This window comes from Gobio gobio, assembly GCF_949357685.1.
Source record: "Gobio gobio genome assembly, chromosome: 15".
NCBI classification, from domain to species: domain Eukaryota; kingdom Metazoa; phylum Chordata; class Actinopteri; order Cypriniformes; family Gobionidae; genus Gobio; species Gobio gobio.
In genome coordinates, this window is record NC_137108.1 from 51,888,510 (window position 1) to 51,913,509 (window position 25,000).

The 25,000-nt window shown below is 44.6% G+C and overlaps 1 protein-coding gene across 3 annotated transcripts in view; it reads right to left on the reverse strand.

The window, feature by feature from the left end:
* Positions 1-25,000, reverse strand: part of pklr (pyruvate kinase L/R) — a 32,816-nt gene that overhangs the window by 5,615 nt on the left and 2,201 nt on the right. For 2 of the 3 annotated variants that reach the window (XM_079836050.1, XM_079836051.1), the window contains 7 exons: positions 20,589-20,753; positions 14,632-14,723; positions 8,749-8,880; positions 7,079-7,265; positions 5,782-6,055; positions 111-261; positions 1-19 (listed from right to left, as the gene is read on the reverse strand). The exon at positions 1-19 is cut by the window's left edge and continues 134 nt beyond it. In XM_079836050.1, the coding sequence (XP_079692176.1) occupies positions 1-19; positions 111-261; positions 5,782-6,055; positions 7,079-7,265; positions 8,749-8,880; positions 14,632-14,723; positions 20,589-20,727 (994 nt within the window). In that variant the 5' untranslated portion in view covers positions 20,728-20,753. Of the gene's footprint in view, positions 20-110; positions 262-5,781; positions 6,056-7,078; positions 7,266-8,748; positions 8,881-14,631; positions 14,724-20,588; positions 20,754-22,232; positions 22,402-25,000 lie in introns of those variants that run through there. The other variant, XM_079836049.1, reaches the window with a different exon arrangement.

Sequence of the window (25,000 nt, forward strand, 5' to 3'; positions counted from 1 at the left end):
GCACCATACTCTCCAACATCTGAACACACACACACACACACACACACACACGGTCAGCATCAGAGTTCCTTCTCATCATGTAGTTGTTCAGGTCGGGTCATGTGACGCACCTGTGTGGCGCAGATCACCGGCTTCCCTGCAGAATTACAGCGTCCGATCATCATCTTCTGCGCGATGAAGACTTTCTCGGCCGGGATCTCGATGCCCAGGTCCCCGCGGGCCACCATGATGCCATCGCTCTCCTCCAGGATCTCCTCAAAACTGCAGTGAGAGACGAGGAGATGAGACGCCAGAGCCAGAGCGAGCGGTGTGTGTGTCAAGTCAAGTCAGCTTTATTTATATAGCGCTTTTAAAGGGTTAGTTCACCCAAAAATGTAAATTCTGTCATTAATGACTGAGCCTCATGTGGTTGGACACCCGTCAGACCTCCGTTCATCTTCAGACACAAATGAAGATATTTTAGTGTAAAGCTGATGCTCTGAAAGGCCTCCATTGGCTCAACTTTACACTCTCAAGACCCTTAAAAGACACTAAAGACTAAAGTTACAAAGTCCATCTCACTACAGCGGCTCTACAATAACTTTATGAATCGGCGAGAATAGTTTCTGTGCTCAAAAAAACCCTAAATAACGACTTATATAGTGATGATGATTTCAAAACAAGGCATCATGAAGCTTCGAAGCGTTATGAATCACTGAGTCGATTCAGCAGTTTGGCGGTTTGACACGCGATCCGAATCATCATTCGGCTCACTGATTCATAACGCTTCGAAGCTTCATGATGCCGTGTTTTGAAATCATCATCACTATATAAGTTGTTATTTAGGATTTTTTTGCGCACAAAAACTATTGTCGCCGATTCATAAAGTTATTGTAGAGCCGCTGTAGTGAGATGGACTTTGTAACTTTAGTCTTTAGTGTCTTTTAAGGGTCTTGAGAGTGTAAAGTTGAGCCAATGGAGGCCTTTCAGAGCATCAGATTTACACTAAAATATCTTCATCTGTGTCTGAAGATGAACGGAGGTCTGACGGGTGTCCAACGACATGAGCGTCAGTCATTAATGACAGAATTTTAATTTTTGGGTGAACTAACCCTTTAACAATGCAGATTGTTTCAAAGCAGCTTCACAGTGTTAAACAGGAAAAGTTCATTTCAGTTCATTTCAATTATACAATCATACAGTGACAGTGTGGGCTTTAGATCAGTAATTTAGTTTATATTATATGATATTTAGTCCCCAACTGAGCAAGCCAAGCCAGAGGCAACAGTGGCAAGGAAACCCAAACCCCATCAGGAGCAGAATGGAGGAAAATAAACCTTGGAGAAACCAGGCTCAGTCGGGGGGGCAGTTCTCCTCTGGCCAATTAACAAACAGCGTATGATTATTATTCTGGCAACTTTACAGGTCAGAGGTCATAATAGATCGGAATATTCGGAAAAATCGGAGTCATCACGCCGGAGACGGGTTTATTGAGGATGCCGTGTCGATGAGGCAGTTTCAGAGTCTAATCTAATCTGATGCCCATGGTGATAAGTATTAATATTGTCACAACTTTTAAACAAATCTTGGCAAAACTTTACAATAAGGTCTCATTGTTAATAATCAACTAACAATGAACTAGCCTGACAAGCCAGACCCACATCAAGATGTTTGGTCTGGAAACTCACCATTGGCAGGGCTCAATCCGAGGGGCGGGATAAACACTTGTGTTTTAAATTCCCTCTGCATGCAATTGGATAGCGCCACAACCAACCAGAGCGAAGAAGAAGAAGGTGAAGCCGAGCTATCGTTAGTTGAGAGACTAGATAGACGTGCCGTCATTATGTTAAGCCCCGCCCACCGACTCTACACACGCTGTGATTGGCCTGACCAGAGTTTGGTTTTTCCAGCTCTCAGCTCTTCCGAGAGTTGCTAGACTACACTCGCAGCAAAATAAATGTTCTGCCGCTAGGGTGCGTCTAGATTTCTAGGCTAACAATGAACAGTTGATTTTGGAAGCATAATTGTTCATTTTTTGTTTATGTTAGTTCACAATTTCGCCGCAAGTTTGAGTGACAGGCGATCTGACCAATCACATCACAGAATCTGCCGGTTTGTCCGACACACAGCGGTCAGGAGAGTTAGATTAACATCGGTGGACTTGGAAACGGTGTGTATAGACGTCTTTCCACAGTTGAAACAACATTTATTTTAGTGTTCATTGATGTTTATTTCGTGCTTATCAATGAACTAGAAGGAAGAGATGATGGTTCACGAGCAGCTTGAGGCGCTACAGCGATCACCACACATTAAAGACACACAAAACGCTACTTATTGTTTAAATTTCTTTAAAAAAATGACAATTTCAAAGTTGAGACTTTGTTTCATATCAAAAGTAACTTGCTCTGTCCTGTGTGTCGGCGTGTAGTCAGTGTCCTCTACGCCACGTGAGAACGTGCGTGTGTGTGTGTGTGTGTGTGTGGTGTGAGTACACTCTAAAAAATGCTGGGTAAAAAATAACCCAAGTTGGGTTGAAAATGGACTAACCCAGCAATTGGGTTGTTTTAAGCAAACATTTAACCCAACCGCTGGGTTAAAACAACCCAATTGCTGGGTTAGTCCATTTTCAACCCAACTTGGGTTATTTTTAAACCAGCATTTTTTAGAGTGCATTAAAAATGAAATCCAGAAAACTAAAAACAGATAATAAAAAAAGAGATATTATAAATTAAACGTATTTCATAAGGCCCTAAAAATGTAATTTTTGTTGTAACATGTTAACTTTTAATAAATTCTTGTTAATAAAAAGTTTCATTTAAATTAATTAGACATGTGTTTTGATTACTAAAATGTGTTAAACCATTGAAAATGAAATCCAGAAAACTAAAAACAAATAATATAAGAGATATTATTAATAAAACGTATATCATAAGGCCCTAAAAATGTAATTTTTGTTCAACTTTTAATAAATTCTTGTTAATAAAAAGTTTCATTTAAATTAACTAGACATGCTTTTTAAATAACTATTTAAAAAGAGTCCAAAAATAAAAATGTTATTGCAATTTGGGAAAAAATAGGATTTCATAGAGCCCAAATTCACTGCATTATGGCAGCATAACACACACTGGCAGCCCTGCTGTTGTTTTGCATTTTGTTTAAGGGTTTAATAGTAAATGCTTGGTAAAAAATAACCCGAGTTGGGTTGAAAATGGACTAACCTAGCAATTGGGTTGTTTTAACCCATCGGTTGGGTTAAATGTTTGCTTAAAACAACCCAATTACTGGGTTAGTCCATTTTCAACCGAACTTGGGTTATTTTTAACCCAGCATTTTTTAGAGTGTAATAATAACAAGTATTAAAGTGCAATATTCGAAAGATCGGAGGCAACACGCCGGAGACGGGTTTATTGAGGATGACATATCGATTTAACAATTATTAAATTGTAATATTCGAACAATCAGAGTCATCGGAGACGGGTTTATTGAGTGTGTGTGTGTTACCCCTTTTCCACCAAGGCAGTGCTAGAGCTAGTTCAGAGCCAGAGCTAGTACCAGTTCATAGTTGGTTCGACTGAGGAGCTTCTAAGAACCGTTTGCTTTTCCACATGCTGAGAGCCACAACAGAGCCAGTCTTACGTCACTGTATACGTCTCATCTCTCTCAGCAACGCTAGCGAGGCAGCGGCAGTGTTGCCAAGTCTGTGGTTTGTTTTTTCATGTCCGTGGGATAAAGCGACCCCAATTATGTGATATTTAGCCCCGGGAATGCGAATTTTAGTAGGCAACCATGCCAAAAAACACACATTTTACCCCCAAATGTGATTTTTACCGGGGAAGCCCCCCTGGAACGCGATTGGGCTTGTTTTGAGAAGCAATTGGGTGGGTTTTGTTGTGAAAACCTGGCAACCCTGGGCAGCGGGAAACACAAACGAACCCGGCTTGTTCGAGATGCATCGGCACTGCGCACACCGATCCACATATGATATTAAAAAAACGCATGAGTGAATCAAAAGCATAAGGAGTCGTATGCTCTCGCTGGACTCGTTATCATACGGCGATCGGTCTGCACAGCTGCGAACAAGCCTTCCATCAACAATGCAAACGTTGCGTTACTATTGATTCACACGGATTTACGATCCTACATCGGCATCAAAACACAACGAAAACACAGCGAATCCAACGCATTCATGCAGTTCGCCGTAATTTGTATAGACGGAGATTACAAACGAGCAGCAGCTGTTAGCTCCATTAGCTGCTAATTCAACAATGGCGGATCTCCAGTTTGTGTTGGTCTTGTTGACTCCGCCCCCAGCGCCTGACGTAATCGGTTCTTACTTCTAGCCCTGTTCTAGCCCAGCAATGTTTTGGTGCTACTTAAAGAGCACCTATCATGGAATTTTGAAATTTACCTTTCATGTAGTGTGTTACATAGATCTAAGTGAACAAAAACATCCTGCAAAGTTTGAAATATGACAGTGCACCGTATATATAGTTATTTTCTTTCAAAAGTAAGAGTCATTTTTAAGAATCGTTAGAAGACCGAAGCTTTTTCTCTGACTAGATGACGTCAACTTGTCAAGTTATTTGAATAAGATACGCCCACTTATTGCGCTCCAAGACGCCAGTGAAAACTAGAAAACATCATGGCCACGAGACGCCAGTGAAAACTAGAAAACATCATGGCCACGAGACGCCAGTGAAAACTAGAAAACATCATGGCCACGAGACGCCAGTGAAAACTAGAAAACATCATGGCCACGAGACGCCAGTGAAAACTAGAAAACATCATGGCCACGAGACGCTGTGTTCTGAAGTGCGACTCAAAAGCAAACTTTATCATCTGACCAAGGATGAGCATTTGAAGACTAAGTGGCTTGAAGACAAACCATACATCGTCGCGATTGAGTGTTTATTATTAGTCGTCAAATGTATGTTTCGCGATCTCAGGAAGCTTTTATTATGGACTTTTATTATGGCACATGGTTCTTCTTCGTCTGTCTGTACATGGACTACATGTGCACAGAGCGCCCTCCGGCTGCCAGGATGAATTGAAAACAACACATAAGAGACTCAATCGCTCATGATTAGGCTATATCTGCGCATTTTGAGGAAGTATTGAATAAACAATACTCCTCTGTTTAGAAATTTGACACAGACATATGAGAATCTATCAATATTTCTCCTCATCTGCACACTTTTGAACTAAAAGCCCTGAGGGATGTTGATTTGTCGCGAGTCTTCATGAGGAGAATAGAGGAGTTTTTTAATGAATGAGATCAGCTGAGGCTCATATTACAATCAAACGGTACCGACGCGGTTTTCATATTCATAACTCCTGACACATATTAACAAATTACTGTCATTATAAGACTTTGATGGGCGTTCCGTTTCCGAGAATATCTGCACAGACTAAACCAATCACAACTGACTGGGTCATCGGACCAATCAGCGCAGATTATCGTCACGTAAAGGCGGGGTTTTGAAAAGTGAATCACTAAAGGAATCATTTGAGAATCGCTGTCAGAACAGGTAAAAATAAATGCATATTATAAGAAAACTAAAGTCTTTTTTGTCATTGCATGCATGCAAAACTGTTGTTGGGGACTTCTAAAACAATATTTGGAACATTTTAAATGCCATGATTGGTGCTCTTTAAGAACCACTTTTCCTGGCTCGGAGCTGGGCTTTGGGTGTGGAAACACAAAGAACCGATTTGAAACTAGGCTCTGGCTCCGATCTAGCTCTAGCTCTGCCTTGGTGGAAAAGGGGTGTGTGTGTGTGTGTGTGTGTGTGTGTGTCTCACTTCTGAACGCCCTGTCTGCTCTCCACTTTGCTGATGATTTTGATGTTCCGTCCTCTGTCTCCGAGCGCCGCCCTCACGGCCCTCACGTCCTGGGCTGAGCGGATGAAGGAGGCGAAGACGATGTCCACGTCCTGCTCCACACCGAACCGCAGATCGGACCGGTCCCGCTCACTCACCGCCGGCAGCTTCACCAGCTCCGCTCCTGGAAGATTCACGCCTTTGCGACTTCCCAGAATCCCCCCGTTCTCCACGCGAGTGTCCACCCACGAGTCACCTGAGAGTCCGCGAGACGGAGATGCTTCAGGGCGAGAACACTGACTCGGACTCGGGTTCATTTGCTGTCATATAATGTCACAGAGCAGCTTCTTTAAAGGGTTAGTTCACCCAAAAATGTAAATTCTGTCATTAATTCCTCACCCTCATGTCGTTCGACACCCATAAGACCCATAATGTTCATACTCGGAACACAAATGAAGATATTTTAGTGTAAAGCTGATGCTGAGAAAGGCTTCAGATAGGCCTCCATTGGCATTCAGTACATTTACACTCACAAGACCCATAAAAGGCACTAAAAACGTCGTTACAAAGTCCATCTCACCACAGTGACTCTACAATCATTTTACGATGCGACGACAATAGTTTTTGTGCGCAAAAAAAAATCTAAATAACACCTTTATTCAACCTCTTCTTGTCTTCCGTGTGTGTCTCCACGACGCATGCGTGAGAATATGAGCAGATCCGGCGTTCGGGAATCCATGAAATGCCACTTTAACCCCATTTTGAGAACTACACCGAGACCTAAAGCACGATCAATGTAGAATTCAACAGCTGAGACACGCGCGTCTTCCTCTGCTCGTAAACAAATCTCTTCTGGGTCATGTGTCCGAACGCCGGATCTGCTCATATTCTCGCGCATGCGTCGTGGAGACACACACGGAAGACAAGAACAAGTTGGATAAAGGTGTTATTTTGATTTTTTTTTCGCACACAAAAACTATTGTCGTCGCATCGTAAAATGATTGTAGAGTCACTGTGGTGAGATGGTCTTTGTAACGACGTTTTTAGTGCCTTTTATGGGTCTTGTGAGTGTAAATGTACTGAATGCCTATGGAGGCCTATCTGAAGCCTTTCTCAGCATCAGCTTTACACTAAAATATCTTCATTTGTGTCTGAAGATGAACGGAGGTCTGACGGGTGTCCAACCACATGAGGCTGAGGAATTAATGACAGAATTTACATTTACTAACCCTTTAAGCTCACGGTATGATTGGTGTAAATGTGAGCTGGTGTTTGTTACCGATCTCCAGGACTTTGAGAGCGAGGAGCCCGTCATCAATGAAGATTCTGCTTCCCTTCTGGAGCACGTCGGTCAGGCTGGGATAATCCAACCAGATGACTGACCCGTCCGTCTTATCACACTCCGTCTCCGCAGTCACAACCCGAACCAATGCTCCGCGCTCCAGAGTCACCTCAGCATCCACACACTGTCACACACACACACACACACACACACACACACACACACGTTTGTTTTTGTGAAATGTGAGGACATTCCATAGGCGTAATGGTTTTTATACTGTACAAACCGTATTTTCTATCCCCTTACACTGCCCCTAAACCTACCCATCACACACACACACACACACACACACACACACACACACACACACACTGCCCCTAAACCTAACCCTCACAGGAGACTGTGCAGTTTTACTTTCTGTGAAAAAAACCTTGTTCTGTGTGATTTATAAGCATTTTGAAAAGTGAGGACATGGGGAACGTCCTCATATTTCACCCTCTTTTTGTAATACCAGTGTCATTATACACATTTGTGTCCTGATATTTCACAAAAACATGCCCACACACACACACACACACACACACACACTGCCCCTGCCCCTAAACCTATCCATTACACACACACACACACACACACACACACACACACACACACACACACACACACACACACACACACACACTACCCCTACCCCTAAACCTACCCATCACACACACACACACACACACTGCCCCTGTCCCTAAACCTATCCATTACACACACACACACACACACACACACACACACACACACACACACACACACACACACACACACACACACACACACACACACACACACACACACACACACACACACACACACACACACACAGCCCCTGCCCCTAAATGTACCCATCACACACACACACACACACACACACACACACACACTGCCCCTACCCCTAAACCTACCCATCACACACACACACACACACACACACACACTGCCCCTACCCCTAAACCTACCCATCACACACACACACACACACACACACACACACTGCCCCTACCCCTAAACCTACCCATCACACACACACACACACACACACACACACACACACACACACACTGCCCCTACCCCTAAACCTACCCATCACACACACACACACACACACACACACACACACACACACACACACACACACACACACACACACACACACACTGCCCCTACCCCCAAACCTACCCATCACACACACACACACACACACACACACACACACACACACACACACACACACACTGCCCCTACCCCTAAACCTACCCATCACACACACACACACACACACACACACACACACACACACACACACACACACACACACTGCCCCTGCCCCTAAATGTACCCATCACACACACACACACACACACACACACACACACACACACACACTGCCCCTACCCCTAAACCTACCCATCACACACACACACACACACACTGCCCCTACCCCTAAACCTACCCATCACACACACACACACACTGCCCCTAAACCTAACCATCACACACACACACACACACACACTGCCCCTACCCCTAAACCTACCCATCACACACACACACACACACACACTGCCCCTAAACCTATCCATCACACACACACACACACACACACACACAGGTCATACCCCTTTCACCAGGCCGGTGCGGATCTCTGGTCCTTTGGTGTCCAGTGCGATGGCCACGGGCCTGTAGTACAGCGGGTCAGAGGTCAGCGTCTCCACGGCCTCGCGGATGTTACGGATCGTCTCTCTGTGATACTAGTGTTGGGCAAGTTACTGAACATTAGTCATCAGCTACATTTACTAGTTACTTCTTTTAAAAGTAATTTAATTACTTTACCAGTAACGGAATATCAAAAGTAATTAGTTACTTGGGAAAGTAACTTTTATGTGTGCTTTTTAAATGTAAATATGAACAGTACTGACCAGTCAAAAACAATAAACATCATTTATAGACATATTTACTGTAATCAACAGAGCAAAAGGCCTTCAAATCAAGCAGTGTGTAGTGTCCAGCGTTCCCTCAGCGCAGCTGGGAGAGTAAACTGGGAGAGTATATACTGGGAGAGTAAACTGGGAGAGTAAACTGGGAGAGTATACTGGGAGAGTATATACTGGGAGAGTAAACTGGGAGAGTATACTGGGAGAGTATACTGGGAGAGTATATACTGGGAGAGTAAACTGGGAGAGTATATACTGGGAGAGCATACTGGGAGAGTATACTGGGAGAGCATACTGGGAGAGTATATACTGGGAGAGCATACTGGGAGAGTATATACTGGGAGAGCATACTGGGAGAGTATACTGGGAGAGTATATACTGGGAGAGTATACTGGGAGAGTATACTGGGAGAGCATACTGGGAGAGTATATACTGGGAGAGCATACTGGGAGAGTATACTGGGAGAGCATACTGGGAGAGTATATACTGGGAGAGCATACTGGGAGAGTATATACTGGGAGAGCATACTGGGAGAGTATATACTGGGAGAGCATACTGGGAGAGTATACTGGGAGAGCATACTGGGAGAGTATACTGGGAGAGCATACTGGGAGAGTATATACTGGGAGAGCATACTGGGAGAGTATATACTGGGAGAGCATACTGGGAGAGTATACTGGGAGAGCATACTGGGAGAGCATACTGGGAGAGCATACTGGGAGAGTATATACTGGGAGAGTATACTGGGAGAGCATACTGGGAGAGTATATACTGGGAGAGTATACTGGGAGAGTATACTGGGAGAGTATATACTGGGAGAGTATACTGGGAGAGTATATACTGGGAGCGTATACTGGGAGAGTATACTGGGAGAGTATATACTGGGAGAGTAAACTGGGAGTATACTGGGAGAGTATACTGGGAGAGTATATACTGGGAGCGTATACTGGGAGAGTATACTGGGAGAGTATACTGGGAGAGTATATACTGGGAGCGTATACTGGGAGAGTATATACTGGGAGCGTATACTGGGAGAGTATACTGGGAGAGTATATACTGGGAGAGTATATACTGGGAGAGTATACTGGGAGAGTAAACTGGGAGAGTATACTGGGAGAGTATATACTGGGAGAGTATACTGGGAGAGTATACTGGGAGAGTAAACTGGGAGAGTATACTGGGAGAGTAAACTGGGAGAGTATACTGGGAGAGTATATACTGGGAGAGTATATACTGGGAGAGTATACTGGGAGAGTATACTGGGAGAGTAAACTGGGAGAGTATACTGGGAGAGTATATACTGGGAGAGTATAATGGGAGAGTAAACTGGGAGAGTATACTGGGAGAGTAAACTGGGAGAGTATACTGGGAGAGTATATACTGGGAGAGTATACTGGGAGAGTAAACTGGGAGAGTATATACTGGGAGAGTAAACTGGGAGAGTATACTGGGAGAGCATACTGGGAGAGTAAACTGGGAGAGTATACTGGGAGAGTATATACTGGGAGAGTATATACTGGGAAAGTATACTGGGAGAGCATGCTGGGAGAGTATATACTGGGAGAGTAAACTGGGAGAGTAAACTGGGAGAGTATACTGGGAGAGTATATACTGGGAGAGTATACTGGGAGAGTAAACTGGGAGAGTATATACTGGGAGAGTAAACTGGGAGAGTATACTGGGAGAGCATACTGGGAGAGTAAACTGGGAGAGTATACTGGGAGAGTATATACTGGGAGAGTATATACTGGGAAAGTATACTGGGAGAGCATGCTGGGAGAGTATATACTGGGAGAGTAAACTGGGAGAGTAAACTGGGAGAGTATACTGGGAGAGTATACTGGGAGAGTATATACTGGGAGAGTATACTGGGAGAGTATATACTGGGAGAGTATACTGGGAGAGTATACTGGGAGAGTAAACTGGGAGAGTATACTGGGAGAGTATACTGGGAGAGCATACTGGGAGAGTATATACTGGGAGAGTAAACTGGGAGAGTATACTGGGAGAGTATACTGGGAGAGTATATACTGGGAGAGTATATACTGGGAGAGTATATACTGGGAGAGTATATACTGGGAGAGTATACTGGGAGAGTATACTGGGAGAGTAAACTGGGAGAGTAAACTGGGAGAGTATATACTGGGAGCGTATACTGGGAGAGTATACTGGGAGAGTATATACTGGGAGAGTATATACTGGGAGAGTATACTGGGAGAGTAAACTGGGAGAGTATACTGGGAGAGTATATACTGGGAGAGTATACTGGGAGAGTATACTGGGAGAGTAAACTGGGAGAGTATACTGGGAGAGTATATACTGGGAGAGTATATACTGGGAGAGTATACTGGGAGAGTATATACTGGGAGAGTATATACTGGGAGAGTATACTGGGAGAGTATATACTGGGAGAGTATATACTGGGAGAGTATACTGGGAGAGTATACTGGGAGAGTAAACTGGGAGAGTATACTGGGAGAGTATATACTGGGAGAGTATACTGGGAGAGTAAACTGGGAGAGTATACTGGGAGAGTATATACTGGGAGAGTATACTGGGAGAGTAAACTGGGAGAGTATACTGGGAGAGTAAACTGGGAGAGTATACTGGGAGAGTATATACTGGGAGAGTATACTGGGAGAGTAAACTGGGAGAGTATATACTGGGAGAGTAAACTGGGAGAGTATACTGGGAGAGCATACTGGGAGAGTAAACTGGGAGAGTATACTGGGAGAGTATATACTGGGAGAGTATATACTGGGAAAGTATACTGGGAGAGCATGCTGGGAGAGTATATACTGGGAGAGTAAACTGGGAGAGTAAACTGGGAGAGTATACTGGGAGAGTATACTGGGAGAGTATATACTGGGAGAGTATACTGGGAGAGTATATACTGGGAGAGTAAACTGGGAGAGTATACTGGGAGAGCATACTGGGAGAGTAAACTGGGAGAGTATACTGGGAGAGTATATACTGGGAGAGTATATACTGGGAAAGTATACTGGGAGAGTAAACTGGGAGAGTATATACTGGGAGAGTAAACTGGGAGAGTAAACTGGGAGAGTATACTGGGAGAGTATATACTGGGAGAGTATACTGGGAGAGTATATACTGGGAGAGTATACTGGGAGAGTATATACTGGGAGAGTATATACTGGGAGAGTATACTGGTAGAGTATACTGGGAGAGTAAACTGGGAGAGTAAACTGGGAGAGTATACTGGGAGAGTATATACTGGGAGAGTATACTGGGAGAGTATATACTGGGAGAGTATATACTGGGAGAGTAAACTGGGAGAGTATACTGGGAGAGTATACTGGTAGAGTATACTGGGAGAGTATATACTGGGAGAGTATACTGGGAGAGTATACTGGGTATACATTCATTTTCTCTGATCAGATATCTATCCGATTGTGAAAAGACCAGACCAGTAAATGCCTTCTGAGATTCTTTCGAGACGGATTTAAATCCGATCACTCAAACAAACAATTCGGAAGGTGCAACACACATCGCCGCACATGAGTAAAGCAAACCAACACGCAAACCGCCGCCAGTGAAACTGAAACACAATCATCTTCATTAGAACTAATGACACTAAATGATCTTAGCAGTGCTTCGGTCGCTCTCTCTCATATTGCGGTCTTTGATCTTTTAACTGGTAGATGAAATGCAGCTCATATCTTTTGCTTTCGTTGACGTGAACTCCGTTAAATATGCATGATAAAGTGCAGGAATTGAAGATCTGATTATATTCGTTTTGTGGAGAGGTGTAAGGCAAGACAACCTGCATGTTTTTATTTTAGTTTTTTTAGATTGCGCAGCCCATTTCGTTTGCGAGCGCCTACGCCTCAAATCATACAAAATGCCTTTTTACAGTGGTGGTGGTGATAGTAGTTCAAACTCACATTGTCAAGTCAAGTCAACTTTATTTATATAGCGCTTTTCACAAAGTAGATTGTTTCAAAGCAGCTTTACAGTGTTAAACAGGAAAATAATGCAGCATCATTTTATTCAGCCGCTCCGGAGAAAACGCTGATGTCATCAGCCCATCTCAACCATCACACAGCGACAGTGTGGGCTTTAGATCAATAATTCGATCAGTAATTTAGTTTAAACGGTTAATTTAGTTTATTATTTAGATTTATTTCGATGTTTATTTGAAAAATGTAGTGTTGCTTGAAGTGTTTGATATCTATGGGTTTTATTATAGGCAAGATGAGTCCAGTGTTGATTTGAGAGGCTAAAGCGTCGGGTTAACTCACTGTCGGCCGCTTGCTCGTCACTTTGAAAAACAAAAACTTTAATTTAACAAACAGAAAATGCTCCAAACATTTTTCTAAATTAACTTAAAGGGTTAGTTCACCCAAAAATGTAAATTCTGTCATTAATTCCTCAGCCTCATGTGGTTGGACACCCGTCAGACCTCCGTTCATCTTCAGACACAAATGAAGATATTTTAGTGTAAAGCTGATGCTGAGAAAGGCTTCAGATAGGCCTCCATTGGCATTCAGTACATTTACACTCACAAGACCCAGAAAAGGCACTAAAAACGTCATTACAAAGTCCATCTCACCACAGTGACTCTACAATCATTTTACGATGCGACGACAATAGTTTTTGTGCGCAAAAAAAAATCTAAATAACACCTTTATCCAACTTGTTCTTGTCTTCCGTGTGTGTCTCCACGACGCATGCGTGAGAATATGAGCAGATCCGGCGTTCGGACACATGACCCAGAAGAGATTTGTTCACGAGCAGAGGAAGACGCGCGTGTCTCAGCTGTTGAATTCTACACTGATCGTGCTTTAGGTCTCGGTGTAGTTCTCAAAATGGGGTTAAAGTGGCATTTCATGATTCCCGAACGCCGGATCTGCTCATATTCTCACGCATGCGTCGTGGAGACACACACGGAAGACAAGAACAAGCTGGATAAAGGTGTTATTTTGATTTTTTTTGCGCACAAAAACTATTGTCGTCACATCGTAAAATGATCGTAGAGTCACTGTGGTGAGATGGACTTTGTAACGACGTTTTTAGTGCCTTTTATGGGTCTTGTGAGTGTAAATGTACTGAATGCCAATGGAGGCCTATCTGAAGCCTTTCTCAGCATCAGCTTTACACTAAAATATCTTCATTTGTGTCTGAAGATGAACGGAGGTCTGACGGGTGTCCAACCACATGAGGGTGAGGAATTAATGACAGAATTTACATTTTTGGGTGAACTAACCCTTTAATAAAGACACGTTGATAACTACGTTGATATTAAAAACAAAACTGAACTATTTTAATGGCAGCAATGATGTGTATTAGGGAGGATAAAAAAGAAAGAAAAAAAAGCACAGGCCTAGAGCTGAGCTTCTTCTGCAAGAGTACATTTTTCACAAAAGAGAGTAATTAACTCTTTTAAATTTCAGTAATTGTAATTGCGTTACTTGATTAAAAAAATATTTAGTTACTGCTGCGTTACTCCCAACACTGGATACTAAGAGAGACATGTGTGTGTCATAGAGAGATGTGCACACACACACACACACACACTGTCTGAACACTGATCACACACACACTGACCTCATGAGAGCCGTGAGAGAAGTTGAGTCTGGCGATGTTCATCCCGGCCTTCACCATCTCCTGGAGTTTAGTGACGGAGCGGGAGGCGGGGCCTAAACAGTCACATGATGCAGAGAGTTCAATGTTAAGTGAAAATATTAAGAATTACACTATAAAGCAGAAGTATTGAGCCGCTCCTCATCCCTGAGTTCAGGTGTTCAACCCCTTCATGGCCACAGGTGTGAAACTCCAGCTCTAGGCCTGCAGACGCTTCTACACACATTAGAGAGAGAATGGGCCGCTCTCAGGAGTATGTGTGTGTGTGTGTGTGTGTGTGTGTGTGTGTGTGTTCGCTTCTACACACATTAGTGAGAGAATGGGCCGCTCTCAGGAGTGTGTGTGTGTGTGTGTGTGTGTGTGTTCGCTTCTACACACATTAGTGAGAGAATGGGCCGCTCTCAGGAGCGTGTGTGTGTGTGTGTGTGTGTGTGTGTGTGTGTGTGTGTTCGCTTCTACACACATTAGTGAGAGAATGGCCGCTCTCAGGAGTGTGTGTGTGTGTGTGTGTGTGTTCGCTTCTACACACATTAGTGAGAGAATGGGCCGCTCTCAGGAGCGTGTGTGTGTGTGTTCGCTTCTACACACATTAGTGAGAGAATGGGCCGCTCTCAGGAGTGTGTGTGTGTGTGTGTGTGTGTGTGTTCGCTTCTACACACATTAGTGAGAGAATGGGCCGCTCTCAGGAGCGTGTGTGTGTGTGTGTGTGTGTGTTCGCTTCTACACACATTAGTGAGAGAATGGGCCGCTCTCAGGAGTGTGTGTGTGTGTGTGTGTGTGTGTGTGTTCGCTTCTACACACATTAGTGAGAGAATGGCCGCTCTCAGGAGTGTGTGTGTGTGTGTGTGTGTGTGTTCGCTTCTACACACATTAGTGAGAGAATGGGCCGTTCTCAGGAGTGTGTGTGTGTGTGTTCGCTTCTACACACATTAGTGAGAGAATGGGCCGCTCTCAGGAGTGTGTGTGTGTGTGTGTGTGTGTGTGTGTTCGCTTCTACACACATTAGTGAGAGAATGGGCCGCTCTCAGGAGCGTGTGTGTGTGTGTGTGTGTGTGTGTGTGTGTGTGTGTTCGCTTCTACACACATTAGTGAGAGAATGGCCGCTCTCAGGAGTGTGTGTGTGTGTGTGTGTGTGTTCGCTTCTACACACATTAGTGAGAGAATGGGCCGCTCTCAGGAGTGTGTGTGTGTGTGTGTGTGTGTGTGTTCGCTTCTACACACATTAGTGAGAGAATGGGCCGCTCTCAGGAGCGTGTGTGTGTGTGTGTGTGTGTGTTCGCTTCTACACACATTAGTGAGAGAATGGGCCGCTCTCAGGAGTGTGTGTGTGTGTGTGTGTGTGTGTGTGTGTTCGCTTCTACACACATTAGTGAGAGAATGGCCGCTCTCAGGAGTGTGTGTGAGTGTGTGTGTGTGTGTTCGCTTCTACACACATTAGTGAGAGAATGGGCCGTTCTCAGGAGTGTGTGTGTGTGTGTTCGCTTCTACACACATTAGTGAGAGAATGGGCCGCTCTCAGGAGTGTGTGTGTGTGTGTGTGTGTGTTCGCTTCTACACACATTAGTGAGAGAATGGCCGCTCTCAGGAGAGTGTGTGTGTGTGTGTGTGTGTGTTCGCTTCTACACACATTAGTGAGAGAATGGGCCGCTCTCAGGAGTGTGTGTGTGTGTGTGTGTGTGTGTTCGCTTCTACACACATTAGTGAGAGAATGGCCGCTCTCAGGAGTGTGTGTGTGTGTGTGTGTGTGTTCGCTTCTACACACATTAGTGAGAGAATGGGCCGCTCTCAGGAGTGTGTGTGTGTGTGTGTGTGTGTGTGTGTGTGTTCGCTTCTACACACATTAGTGAGAGAATGGGCCGCTCTCAGGAGTGTGTGTGTGTGTGTGTGTGTGTTCGCTTCTACACACATTAGTGAGAGAATGGGCCGCTCTCAGGAGTGTGTGTGTGTGTGTTCGCTTCTACACACATTAGTGAGAGAATGGGCCGCTCTCAGGAGTGTGTGTGTGTGTGTGTGTGTGTGTGTTCGCTTCTACACACATTAGTGAGAGAATGGGCCGCTCTCAGGAGCGTGTGTGTGTGTGTGTGTGTGTGTTCGCTTCTACACACATTAGTGAGAGAATGGGCCGCTCTCAGGAGTGTGTGTGTGTGTGTGTGTGTGTGTGTGTGTGTTCGCTTCTACACACATTAGTGAGAGAATGGCCGCTCTCAGGAGTGTGTGTGTGTGTGTGTGTGTGTGTGTTCGCTTCTACACACATTAGTGAGAGAATGGGCCGTTCTCAGGAGTGTGTGTGTGTGTGTTCGCTTCTACACACATTAGTGAGAGAATGGGCCGCTCTCAGGAGTGTGTGTGTGTGTGTGTGTGTGTTCGCTTCTACACACATTAGTGAGAGAATGGCCGCTCTCAGGAGAGTGTGTGTGTGTGTGTGTGTGTGTTCGCTTCTACACACATTAGTGAGAGAATGGGCCGCTCTCAGGAGTGTGTGTGTGTGTGTGTGTGTGTTCGCTTCTACACACATTAGTGAGAGAATGGCCGCTCTCAGGAGTGTGTGTGTGTGTGTGTGTGTGTTCGCTTCTACACACATTAGTGAGAGAATGGGCCGCTCTCAGGAGTGTGTGTGTGTGTGTGTGTGTGTGTGTGTTCGCTTCTACACACATTAGTGAGAGAATGGGCCGCTCTCAGGAGTGTGTGTGTGTGTGTGTGTGTGTGTGTTCGCTTCTACACACATTAGTGAGAGAATGGGCCGCTCTCAGGAGTGTGTGTGTGTGTTCGCTTCTACACACATTAGTGAGAGAATGGGCCGCTCTCAGGAGTGTGTGTGTGTGTGTGTGTGTGTGTGTTCGCTTCTACACACATTAGTGAGAGAATGGGCCGCTCTCAGGAGTGTGTGTGTGTGTGTGTGTTCGCTTCTACACACATTAGTGAGAGAATGGCCGCTCTCAGGAGTGTGTGTGTGTGTGTGTGTGTGTGTGTGTGTTTGTTCGCTTCTACACACATTAGTGAGAGAATGGGCCTATCTCAGGAGTGTGTGTGTGTGTGTTCGCTTCTACACACATTAGTGAGAGAATAGGCCGCTCTCAGGAGTGTGTGTGTGTGTGTGTGTGTTTGTGTGTGTGTGTTCGCTTCTACACACATTAGTGAGAGAATGGCCGCTCTCAGGAGTGTGTGTGTGTGTGTGTGTGTTCGCTTCTACACACATTAGAGAGAGAATGGGCCGCTCTCAGGAGTGTGTGTGTGTGTGTGTGTGTGTGTGTGTGTGTGTGTGTGTGTGTGTGTTCGCTTCTACACACATTAGTGAGAGAATGGCCGCTCTCAGGAGTGTGTGTGTGTGTGTGTGTGTGTGTGTGTTCGCTTCTAAACACATTAGTGAGAGAATGGGCCGCTCTCAGGAGTGTGTGTGTGTGTGTGTGTGTGTGTGTGTTCGCTTCTACACACATTAGTGAGAGAATGGCTGCTCTCAGGAGTGTGTGTGTGTGTGTGTGTGTGTGTGTGTGTGTGTGTGTTCGCTTCTACACACATTAGTGAGAGAATGGGCCGCTCTCAGGAGCGCGCGTGTGTGTGTGTGTTCGCTTCTACACACATTAGTGAGAGAATGGCCGCTCTCAGGAGTGTGTGTGTGTGTGTGTGTGTGTGTTCGCTTCTACACACATTAGTGAGAGAATGGGCCTATCTCAGGAGTGTGTGTGTGTGTGTGTTCGCTTCTACACACATTAGTGAGAGAATAGGCCGCTCTCAGGAGTGTGTGTGTGTGTGTGTGTTTGTGTGTGTGTGTTCGCTTCTACACACATTAGTGAGAGAATGGCCGCTCTCAGGAGTGTGTGTGTGTGTGTGTGTGTGTGTTCGCTTCTACACACATTAGAGAGAGAATGGGCCGCTCTCAGGAGTGTGTGTGTGTGTGTGTGTGTGTGTTCGCTTCTACACACATTAGTGAGAGAATGGCCGCTCTCAGGAGTGTGTGTGTGTGTGTGTGTGTGTGTTCGCTTCTACACACATTAGTGAGAGAATGGGCCGCTCTCAGGAGTGTGTGTGTGTGTGTGTGTGTGTGTGTGTTCGCTTCTACACACATTAGTGAGAGAATGGCTGCTCTCAGGAGTGTGTGTGTGTGTGTGTGTGTGTGTGTGTGTGTGTTCGCTTCTACACACATTAGTGAGAGAATGGCTGCTCTCAGGAGTGTGTGTGTGTGTGTGTGTGTGTGTGTGTTCGCTTCTACACACATTAGTGAGAGAATGGGCCGCTCTCAGGAGCGCGTGTGTGTGTGTGTGTTCGCTTCTACACACATTAGTGAGAGAATGGCCGCTCTCAGGAGCTCAGAGAACTCAAGCGTGGGGCCGTGATCGGTGGACACCTGTGCAATAAGGCCAAATATTAGCGGGGTCAGCGCATGCTGAGGGTCACAGAGCGGGGTCAGCGCATGCTGAGGGTCACAGAGCGGGGTCAGCGCATGCTGAGGGTCACAGAGCGGGGTCAGCGCATGCTGAGGGCCACAGAGCGGGGTCAGCGCATGCTGAGGGTCACAGAGCGGGGTCAGCGCATGCTGAGGGTCACAGAGCGGGGTCAGCTCATGCTGAGGGTCACAGAGCGGGGTCAGCGCATGCTGAGGGTCACAGACCGGGGTCAGCGCATGCTGAGGGTCACAGAGCGGCAGCTCATGCTGAGGGTCACAGAGCGGGGTCAGCGCATGCTGAGGGCCACAGAGCGGGGTCAGCGCATGCTGAGGGTCACAGAGCGGGGTCAGCGCATGCTGAGGGCCACAGAGCGGGGTCAGCGCATGCTGAGGGTCACAGAGCGGGGTCAGCTCATGCTGAGGGTCACAGAGCGGGGTCAGCTCATGCTGAGGGTCACAGAGCGGGGTCAGCGCATGCTGAGGGTCACAGAGCGGGGTCAGCTCATGCTGAGGGTCACAGAGCGGGGTCAGCTCATGCTGAGGGTCACAGAGCGGGGTCAGCGCATGCTGAGGGCCACAGAGTGGGGTCAGCGCATGCTGAGGGTCACAGAGCGGGGTCAGCGCATGCTGAGGGTCACAGAGCGGGGTCAGCTCATGCTGAGGGTCACCGAGCGGGGTCAGCTCATGCTGAGGGTCACAGAGCGGGGTCAGCTCATGCTGAGGGTCACAGAGCGGGGTCAGCGCATGCTGAGGGTCACAGAGTGGGGTCAGCTCATGCTGAGGGTCACTGAGCGGGGTCAGCGCATGCTGAGGGTCACAGAAGTGATTTTCTGCAGAGTCAAGAGCTCCCGACCTCCAAACTTCTGTGGCTTTCAGATGAGCTCAAGAACAGTGTGTAGAGCTTCATGGAATGGGTTTCCATGGCCAAGCAGCTCATCCAAGCCTTACATCACCAAGTTTAATGCAAAGCGTGGGATGCAGTGGGGTAAAGCGCGCCACTACTGGACTCTAGAGCAGTGGAGACGTGTTCTCTGAGTGACCAATCACGCTTCTCTGTCTGACAATCCGATGGACGAGTCTGGGTTTGGCGGTTGCCAGGGGAACGGGACTTGCCTGACTGCATTGTGCCAAGTGTAAAGTTTGGTGGAGGGGGATTTATGGGGCCCAGTTTGGGGACGGCCCCTTCCTGTCCCAGCATGACTGACCAGTGCTCAAAGCGTCGCTCCATAAAGACATGGAGGAGCGAGTTTGGTGTGGAGGAACTTGAGTCCTGACCTCAACCTGATAGAACACCTTTGGGATGAATTAGAGCGGAGACTGAGAGCCAGGCCTTCTCGTCTAACATCGCAAATGAAGAATCCCCATAAACACACTCCTAAACCTTGAGGAAAGAAGAGCTGAAGCTGTTAGAGCGACTCCATATTAAACCCTAACGCTCATGTGTGTGAAGGGGCGGCACCACACTTCTGGGGATATAGTGTACCTATTAAAACATTACAAATAAAAAAATCTAAATGACATGAAATATACAGTGACTGACCGATGGTGCAGATGATGCTGGTGTTGCGCGCTGTGATTGGCTCCTGGTCGATGTCCAGCAGACACAGATGCTCCAGGAAGGTGTCGGCCATCGAGGCGTCCAGCTGCTGTTTCTGAATGAAGGAGTCCGGCAGAGCCATGACCTCAGAGTAACGCCTGAGACGAGCTGAGACACACAGACGGTCATTCAAACATCTCAAGGACAATTATTAAAAATGAAAACACGAATTTGACCTCCAAATCCAGCACAGATGTGTCACAGCGGCTTCACAGATAAACAGGAGAATAACAGAATAACAGAGGAAACTTCACCACATATGAGACGCTTTCACATTCTACACACTCAATAGAGTCATTATTCACATCATCCGATCACTGAGTGTTCACACTCTATCCATGAGACCTGTGGTTTCTCTTCATGACTGGATGTGGATGTTTGTAATGTCACGTGACGAATAGAGAGTTTATCAAGGACGAGCAAATGAAAAGATGAAAACAACAGAACAGAGAGAAGAGAGAAAGAATTTTGACAGTGACAAAACACTGAAGAGAAACACGTCTGACGTCTGTTCATGAGAGAAAGACTGAAGAACATCAGCAAGGTCAGAGAGAGAGAGAGAGAGTGTGTGTGTGAGAGAGAGAGAGAGAGAGAGAGAGAGAGAGAGAGAGAGTGCTGTTCAGTCACAAAGATAAAAGAGTTCACTGCACACACACACACACACACACACACACATAATCTCTCACTCAAACACACACACACACTCAAACATGCACACACACACTTACACACACACGCAAACACACGCACACACTCACACTCAAACATGCACACACACACTTACTCACACGTAAACACACGCATACACATACACACACACTCAAACAAACACTCTCACACACACTCTCTCTCTCACACACACACACACTCACACACACAAACTCACTCACTCACTCACTCACACTCACTCTCTCTCTCTCTCTCTCTCTCTCACACACACACACACACACACAATCATATTAAGGTTACAAAATAATAAAAGTGATGCAGATTATTTATGATTATGATATGAAATGATGATTAACCATAAACACTGACAGAATGTTGACTGGATTTAGGCATGATTCATAAATATACAATCATATCATACACAATTATGCTAAATACACAAATGTAACCGCAGGAACGTTTTACAGAATTCCGGATTCGAAATGAACACAACATTTAACATTTCTGGACAATTTTAAGTCAAAATCTTGAACATTCAAATATTAATAGAAATATTCAGTAACTATTATTTCATTAGTTAACATGTACATTATTAAAATCAAAAGTTGATATTATTTAATGAACCTGAGCTGACAGGAACAATGAGCCGGTGTATTTTTATTAACTAACTTCAACAAAAAATGACTTTAATTGTTTTGACACCACTAATTATTATAATATCAGCAAACCTGCAATAATATTTAAATAATTTAAGAATCAAATGACATGCATTGTATTGAACATATCATTTTCTCCATATATTAATGATATTTGTTAACAGATTTGCATAATTTTCATGTTTCTACACTAATAGTTTACTAACTCTATACCTAAACCTTCATCATCATCATCATCATGAGATCAGCAGAAGTTACTCACCACCCATCCTGACCGCATACACACTGACCGCATACACACTGACCGCATACACACTGACCGCACACACACTGACCGCACACACTGACCGCCTCTCTCTTTATTCAGCCTCCCCTCCGCCCAAGCGGTCAGGTCAGCGTGTGTTTGCACATCAAGCCTGATTCTAAAAATGACCATCCAGACTTTGCCCTTACTAAAGATATCCAGAGCGAGAGATGAGCGGACAGAGACAAACATCTGAGCGTCGGCCAATCAGAGCCTTCCTCAGCTCAACAGTATGTTTCATAACTGATGCACTGTGACACAATGAATGTGCTGATTCAAGTATCAAATCTGTTTCACTCACTGTTTTCAACACTGATAATAATACGTTATTTTTATTTAAATTAATTTTATTTGTACAACCCCAAATCAGAACAAGTTGGGACAGTATGGAAAACGCAAAAAAAAAAAAAAAGAAGTGATTTCTAAATTTACTTTGACTTGTATTTTATTGCAGACAATATGAACACAAAATATTTCATGTTTTGTCTGGTCAACTTCATGTCATTTGTAAATATGCATCCTTTCCTGTCATTCAGACCAGCAACACATTTCAAAAAAAAAGTTGGGACAGGAGCAATTTAGGGCTAGTAATGAGGTAAAATGGTTAAATAATGATGTGAATTGAAACAGGTGATTGTAATTATGATTTGGTACAAAAGCAGCATCCAAGAAAGGTCTAATCCTTTAGGAGCAAAGATGGGCCGAGGATCGCCAGTTTGCCAACAAATACGTGAGAAAATTATTGAAATGTTTAAAAACAATGTTCCTCAAAGAAAGATAGGAAGAGATTTGGATATTTCACATTCAACAGTGCATGACATAATTAAAAGATTCAAGGAATCTGGAGGAATTTCAGTGCGTAAAGGACAAGGGCGCAAGCCTAAGCTGAACAACCGTGATCTCCGATCCCTCAGGCGGCACTGCATCAAGAATCGTCATCTAGAAGCGATATCACCACATGGGCTCAGGACTACTTTGGCAAACCTTTGTCAAGTACCACAATACGTAGTTACATCCACAAATGCCAGTTAAAACTGTCCTGTGCCAAAAGGAAGCCCTATGTTAACAGTGTCCAGAAGCGCCGTCGACTTCTCTGGGCTCGAGGCGTCTGGGATGGACCATCACACAGTGGAAACGTGTACTGGGGTCAGATGAAGCAGTATTTCAGGTATTTTTTGGGAGGAATGGACGCCGTGTGCTCCGGACCAAAGAAGAAAAGGATCATCCAGACTGTTACCAGCAACAATTCCAAAAGCCAGGGTCTGTCATGGTATGGGGTTGTGTCAGTGCCCTTGGCAAAGGCAACTTGCACTTCTGTGAAGGCTCCATTAATGCTGAAAGTACATAGAGATTTTGGAGCATAATATGCTGCCTTCAAGAAGACATCTTTTCCAGGGACGTCCATGCATATTTCCACAAGACAATGCAAAACCACATTCTGCACACATTCTGCAGTCCTGGCTGCGGAGGAAGAGGGTTCGGGTACTTGACTGGCCTGCCTCAGTCCCGACCTGTCTCCAATAGAGAATGTGTGGAAGACCCCGAACTGTTGCCCACCTTAAGACTTGTTTGCAGGAAGAATGGGACAAAATTACACCTGAAACACTTCATCACTTGGTGTCTTCAGTCCCTAAACGTCTTTTAAGTGTTGTGAAAAGGAATGGCAACATTACAAAGTGGTAAATGCTTTACTGTCCCAACTTTTTTTGAAATGTGTTGCAGGTCTGAATGACAGGAAAGGATGCATATTTACAAATGACATGAAGTTGACCAGACAAAACATGAAATATTTTGTGTTCATATTGTCTGCAATGAAATACAAGTCAAAGTAAATTTAGAAATCACTTCTTTTTTTATTTATTTGCGTTTTCCTCACTGTCCCAACTTTTTCTGATTTGGGGTTGTATTATATAAATTAATTCAGACACAAATATCTATGGAAGTTTGTTTCCGCCACAAAATAAAACATTTTAAAAGATAATTGTGTCTTTTATGTCAAAATTATCTTTTAAAATATTTTATTCTGTGGCGGAAACAAACTTCCATAGAATAGGGGAGAGCGGGGCACAACCTAACGCTTTTTGACTTTCTCAGTTTGTGTAAATCCACTTGGGGTTCAGAGTATTTATTGTTTCCCACATTAATTGCACACATGTCTAGTACAATTATGTGGTTTTGTTTCATTAATACAGTGTTTACTTTTTTCTTGATTTACCCCGAAAGAATGGAAGTGAATTGTGACAACATGCCCCATAGGTGGAGAACATTATAACATGACCAAATAACAGCTTAAAATGTTACCGGATATAATAAAAAAAATACACAAGACAAAATAAAATATTTTGTCAACAAAATACAATTATTAACTTTTTAAAATAAAATAATGGCATTTTTTAATTATTAAAAATATAAGCATTTTTGAGTTTGACTACAAACACATCGCTAAATACAGCTGAGTTCAAAACATAATAATAATTCATAATTTCTGAACATTAACTCTCAGTCATTATTCACCCTTTTCTCATGGTTTCTCATAAAGAACTCATAAAATGATAGAATATAATGTCATATTTCTAATAGGGGCGCAGTGTTAACACACACCACCTGCACAACTGGGATGTAAATCGCGGCTCGTGTGTTAGATCAGCATTAAAGAACATCTCAACTGTTAAATAACAGATAGAAGATTACAATTAGTGTTGGGGAAAGTTATTTTGAAAAGTAAT